The following is a 6,641-nucleotide window of genomic DNA, read 5'->3' as shown; positions in this document are numbered from 1 at the left end:
ATTATGTATATTGCATCACTTGCTACACATCAGGCATACCTGATGTCTTACATCAGAAAATTAGAATCCTGGGATATATTTCATAGATCCCCATTTATAGTCTTGCTGACGCATGCTGCTATGTTACCTGACCCCAGGTCAGCCAATAGATTTGCCATGTGTTCATGTATACTCTAGACACGAGTCTTACAGAGGCATTCCCATTGCTTCATAGTATGAGGAAGCATCTTATTGACTTTCTCAGAAAACCAGGTTACATACATAATCTGAAAAACATTCTACCTGTTTTCCATATAGTAATGTTACACCAAAGGGTTTAACAGTTACATTTATTGATGACAGGCCTTTGACAGTGCACTTACAAATTTGTATAGTGTGATGTAAAATCCACTCTATAGCACACATTACTAAAACATCATTTAAAAATATATATATTTGAGTGAAACAAAATATATGTGAAATCATATGTTAGTTAAGTCTACATACTTGTTGCAGAAAGCACTAACCATATTCAACTGATACTGCAAAGTCAGATAAATTTAACAGTTTATCTACCAGTTTATTAACTTTTGAAATTTATTTTACTTTTTCATTTAAGTTAGTACATGTTTGTTAAGTAGATTACTTAATTATAGAGATCTTAGTATTGGTGAAGACCTGGATGGCTAAATTCATTTCAGAGTTGCTTTAGCCATCATTTGCTTCTTTGTATTTTTTTCTGGTTTCAGTATGATTATATAACACTTTGGAACAAATATGCAAAAGAGTACACCAAAGCTTGATGCTAAAATAGCAAATATCTCTACAGCTACAGTGAATTTTCCAGGAGAGCTGACATAAGCTGGAATAAATGTGATCCAAACTGCACAGAATATAAGCATGCTGAATGTGATGAATTTGGCTTCATTGAAATTGTCAGGCAACTTCCGGGCCAGAAAAGCCAAGATAAAACACAAAAGCGCGAGGAATCCTATATATCCAAGAACAGCCCAGAAACCTATAACTGAGCCTACATGACATTCTAATATAATCTTTTCCTTGTAATATTTCATATTTTTGTAGGGAAAAGGAGGGGATATTGTTAACCACACTGTACAAATAATAACCTGTACAAGAGTGAAGGCAAGTACACTGAGTCTCTGCTGTGGAGGCCCAAACCATTTCATTACATTACTGCCTGGAAGTGTAGCCCTGAAGGCCATTAGCACAACTACTGTTTTCCCCAGAACACAAGAGATACAGAGGACAAAGGTGATCCCAAATGCTGTGTGACACAGCATACAGGACCACTCAGAGGGCCGTCCAATAAAAGTAAGTGAACAGAGGAAACACAGAGTCAGAGAGAAGAGAAGCAGAAAGCTCAGTTCAGAATTATTTGCTCTAACAATTGGTGTGTCTTTGTGTTTAAAGAAAGTTACAGCAATGCACATGGTGAAAAAAGTTCCTAATAAAGAAAATGATACCAGAATGATTCCCATTATTTCCTCATATGACAGGAATTCCACCAGCTTTAAGACACAGGTATCTTTCTTGATATTAGACCACAGTTCAGGGGGGCACTTGATGCAAGATATAGAATCTAAAGACAAGGAGATGGATAATTTGATGTGCATCTGCATTGAATTTTCTGTTCCTGTGTGTAAAAGTTATTAGTCATTAAAAACACTATTGATGATATTGATGATACCTGTTGTGTTGCTGATTTCTCCCTCTGCACATGGTATACAGTCAAAGCAGCAGATTGGCCTTCCTTTCTGCACAGCCTTCCTGGTGCCTGGGGGACAACTCGGACTACACACAGAGACAGGCACCTGCAAACCATTACATATTTGCATATAATTATAAAGTGTTTTCTGAAAACAATTGTTTATTGCATTTCAGTAATAATAATAAGTTTATTAAGCAAAATAGTATGTTGGCTGTTTCAAGCCAACATAATAATGAGCTGTATAATTGAATGTACAATACAACATCTATATGAACATATTCTGTTGGTGTCGATATTGTTGTTTACCTGTGGTTTATTGTGGGCCCAGACTATACTGTTGTTGTTAATTGACAGCTGAAGGTGTGATTGCAGAGAGGCATCATAGAAGCCCACTTTAACAAATATTGTTTTACCATCTTTACCTTGCTGCCAGTTCATCACATCATACCGTGCTGCTGGGTCTCCATTCTCATCAAAGAATACATCCTCTCCTGTTGCAGTGGTGAAACGGATTTTCTTCAACTCATTCATTATCTAAAGGAAGCATTATATACTATTTAGTTATGTGTGCAAGTACATATTTTTAGGAGTCTATTTTGATACACTTACCTTCCAGGGTGGCTGGTAATCTGCTTGTTTTCTACATGCAGTAGTACTTCCTTGTCCATTGTCCTTCTCTGAACAGCCATTACTGTTATGTATGGCATAAGCCACAGCATACACAGCTTTGTAAACATTATTTGCAACTCGTAGGTCAGTAACATCTGTAACGATGCTTTGAACTTGAGCAAGTATCGCATTGCTGTTGCACAGTTGTTTCATCTCAGTGTTTTCTTGTGGCAGAAATTTGCATTGCCATATGGTCTCCCATACCTCTTCATAAATAGTTTCATCAGAAACTGGATTAAGCTTAGTCAAAAATGACCCAAGGCCATTGATTTTAACATTTGGAATAGAAAAACCCACAGACCCTTTCAGAATATGATGCCATTCAGCATTGGCAGTGTTCAAATCGGTGATCCAGGACTCACTTCCAATCCACTGAAACCCAGTCATGTTCTGCAAGACCATTTCCCTCAGAAGAAAAGCAAAGTCAGAGTATGCAACAAAAGCAACAATCACTTTGGAGGTTGAAGCTTTGATCATTTCAACTATGTTGAGAATTTTTTCTCTGGAGTCTGTCTTAATAAATGCTTTGGAATACTCAACACAGATTCCCTCTTCTTTTGCAGCACTGATAAAAGCACTTAGGCCATTATTCCCATAATCATTATCACTGCATAGGGCTCCTACCCAGGTCCATCCAAAATATTTGATAAGCTGTGCCAAAGCTTTGCTCTGGTAGTAATCACTGGGAACAGTTCTGAAGAACGATGGGTGTTTTTTTTTGTCACTTAGGCATGCACATGATGCAATGTGACTAATCTGTAATAAATGTATTTGGTTTAAATATAAACTCTAGATAATACCGCTTGATATTGTCTTTTCTTTTCATTTTATGAAAATCAATACAAATTTCCTACATAACATACAATACAATTGTAATTTCAGTTGAATGCATGTTTATAATTTGAAAATAGATATAGGATTTACCACAGGAATTTGCAAAGGTCCCACTGTAGTAGAGATGGCAATAGTGGGTGTAGATGCAGAATGTCCTATAATTGCTTGAACAGTGTCAGGTTTGGAGCAATTCTCTGAAGATGTATTTTCTCTATGCCCATTGACCAAGGACAAGGCAGCTCTTGTGGCCAATTCAGCTGTTCCACATGTATCATAGATTTTATAACCCAAATTGATGCCAGGAAGAATATCAGTTCTATTGTTGATTTCTTCAATTGTAAATATCATTGTTTGTGCGCTTTGATATGCTGTGAGGGTCAAGCTGTAGAAAAAGTCATGTAAATCAATAAAATTCAGAATTTCAGGTTTTGTAAAATTCATGATGAGAATAATTTTGGAATATGTTTTTAACATAACCTAATTAATATTGAAATTATTCTAATGCCTTTTCTTAATGCCCCCTCACCTTGAGCGAATGCATTCTCCTTTCTTAGGCCCTGATGTAAATATTCGTGCTGGCTGCTCCCATTTGCTATGGAAGTTAAAGATCCCACCAATCAGTATATCCCCATCTTTACTGAGTTGAGGCAGATTGGGCAGTCCTTGGATGCTGCAGGGAGGATCAGCTGCTCTCACCAAAGTGAATAGAAGCCATGTGTGCAAGAAACTCATTCTCGTCCCTCCAAAATCTCCTAGACCTCTAGGCTTTTATTTAATCCTTTTATCTCCCACAATACCTAGATCCGAAGGTGTGGTGTTTACTTATGCATATGTACTACCTCATTAATTCACATTTTCCATAATACCTGCTAAAATGCCACTGTGATATTCTGGTTATTTCTGTTCTATTTTTGTAATGAATTGATGGGCAGAGTTTATTTATAGAGGTGTAAATGAAAATTGTGCATAACCACAACCACAACCATTAGAAATTAATTTAAAAAATAACAATTAATATACATGTGTATATGGAAACTCACAGTGTATTGGCTACATTTAACATGGTTTCTCATCGAGTTTATACTGTATATTATCTTGATAGTGAGCTTTTTAGAATGTATCTAAGTTCATGTATGAAGGTATCCAAGTCATTTTAAAGGCTCCTCTCATTCCATGGTAGGGCCTGAGCTTAAAGTGCCTAGATCACACACCACTGCCGTAAGAAAAAATCACACTGACTCTGCAGTCCTGTAACCCTCTTCCTGTAACTCTTTCATGTTAGAAACGGGCAGTCTATATCTTTTTATTACCACCTTTAGAGTGCTTGGGAGCATCCCCTGTTTTTGCATGTGATGTATCATGACAAAGGTCTTCCAATGCTCTTCATTCTGCAGTGACATTGAATTCGTAGATGCTATTTATTTGTTAATCATAATACTTTCTTATAGTCACTATTCACATTGTGCAAAAGTTCTTGATGTTCTGAACAGGTGCTGAGTGTTCTGTAGTATGGTCTGGGAATTGTTCTAAAGACAGTACCGTGAAAAGAAATAAAGATAAAATTACTAAGAAGTAATAATTTGATTGTGTGTTACATTATTACAGGCTATTACAGGCTGAACCTACATGACATTCTAATATGATCTTTTCCTTGTAGTAGCTCATATTATTGTACGGAAAAGGAGGGGATATTAATCACACTGTACAAATAAATTACCTGTACAAGATTGAAGGCAAGTACACTGAGTTTCAGCTGTAGTGGCCGAAATTTCACATTGTTACTTCCTGGATTTGTTGCCCTGAAGGCCATTAACACCACTACTGTTTTCCCCAGAACACAGGAGATACAGAGGACAAGGGTGATCACAAACACTGTGTGTTGCAGCATACAGGACCACAAACCACTATTCACTATACCTGCTATATTACTGATTTCTCCCTCTGCATATGGTATACTGCCAAAGTAGTAGTAGATGGTCATCCTTTCTGTACAGCCTACCTGAAACACAGGGGCAACTGTGACTACACTCAGAGAATGGCACCTGAAAATCATTTTTATTGCGTATGTTTAATATTAAATTTCTAAAATAATTTTGTGCATATTACTGTATATGTTCATACTATCATGGATATCATGTGAGTAGTGGTGGTGGAACTGTACCAAGCCACCTACTTAGCCCTCCATGCCACCAAGCATTCAGCCTGCACCATTGTCCGTTCTTTGGCAGCCATGAAGAGGATAGGCACCTGTGGCTTAGTGTAAAGGGCATTAAAGAGAAGGACAATGCCTTCCTCCTGACAGCCTTGATTTTGCCTCAGGGTCTGTTCAGTTGGAGTCAGTAATGTTGTCAACAGGTACTAGGAGGCTAAGTACCAGTTGACAGTGTGTAAGAAACTAAATCCTTTCTTATCCTGTGAACTTATTACTGCACAGTTGATCCCACCCATAGAATAGCTCCAATAGAGCAGAATGACAATGTAACTATTACTCCCCACTCTAGAAGATTGGGGGGGCTGGGAAGCACATACAAAGTCAACCACAAAATGGAAGGAGCAATTGGAGGACTGTTATCTCCCTGCGGGCTAAAAGGAAGACCTGACACTCCGAGCACAGGTCCCCAAGGGCAGACACCTTCAGGGTGGGTCTGAGTACACTTCTACATTGTGAATCCAAACTTGAGGCACGCAGAATGGCCTTGCCTCTAGTTGACAGGGCCCACTTAGCTAAAAGGTGTAGCATCTTCCAGTGCTCTAGTCAGGGTCAAGCCCCTACATGATTTTAGTGGTGCATCAGGCTGGCAGTATCCACACACATTCATCAGATTCTACAGCTTGGACATGAACTCAACCCCAGGATTCCAGGACCTGTATGGGGTGATTGGATCTAGTCTGCACTCAGCAATTGTCTGTGCTAATGTCACAAGTCAAAACACATCAAAAGGGAACGTCTCAGGTTACGTATCTAATCTTAACTCAGAAATAAGAAGCTGTGTCACTTGCCACACTTCAGGCATGCCTGATGTCTTCCTTCAGACAATTTGAATCTGGGGATTCATTATATAGATGCCCTTTTATAGTCTTGCTGACACATGCTGCTATGTCACCTGACCCCAGGTCAGCCAATAGATTTGTCATGTGTTCACACATGCTTCAGATACAAGTTTCATGGAGGCGTTCCCATTGTTTCAAGGCATGAGCAAGGGACTGTGTTGTCTTTCTCAGGGAAACGGGTAACATACATAACCTGAGATACATTACATTCTGCCTGTTTTCCCTATAGTAATGTTACACCAAATGAGTTGAACAGTTACTTTTATTGATGACAGGCCTTTGACAGTGCACTTACAAATGTGTATAGTGTGATGTATGATCTATTCTTTTGCACACATTATGAAAACATAATTTAAAGAAAATTATATTTTTTAAGAAA

The 6,641-nt window shown here is 38.2% G+C and overlaps 1 protein-coding gene across 1 annotated transcript; it reads right to left on the bottom strand.

The window, feature by feature from the left end:
* Positions 1-671: 671 nt before the first annotated feature.
* Positions 672-3,586, bottom strand: LOC131351553 (extracellular calcium-sensing receptor-like). Its single transcript, XM_058386972.1, has 5 exons — positions 3,302-3,586; positions 2,318-3,133; positions 2,015-2,242; positions 1,688-1,811; positions 672-1,579 (listed from the first exon to the last, which is right to left on the bottom strand). The coding sequence occupies exons 1-5, from the start codon at positions 3,557-3,559 to the stop codon at positions 672-674; spliced, it is 2,334 nt and encodes a 777-aa protein (XP_058242955.1). The 5' UTR covers positions 3,560-3,586.
* Positions 3,587-6,641: the final 3,055 nt, after the last annotated feature.

This window comes from Hemibagrus wyckioides, linkage group LG04 (genome assembly GCF_019097595.1).
Source record: "Hemibagrus wyckioides isolate EC202008001 linkage group LG04, SWU_Hwy_1.0, whole genome shotgun sequence".
Taxonomy (NCBI): Eukaryota; Metazoa; Chordata; class Actinopteri; order Siluriformes; family Bagridae; genus Hemibagrus; species Hemibagrus wyckioides.
This window is presented reverse-complemented; position numbering and strand designations above follow the sequence as displayed.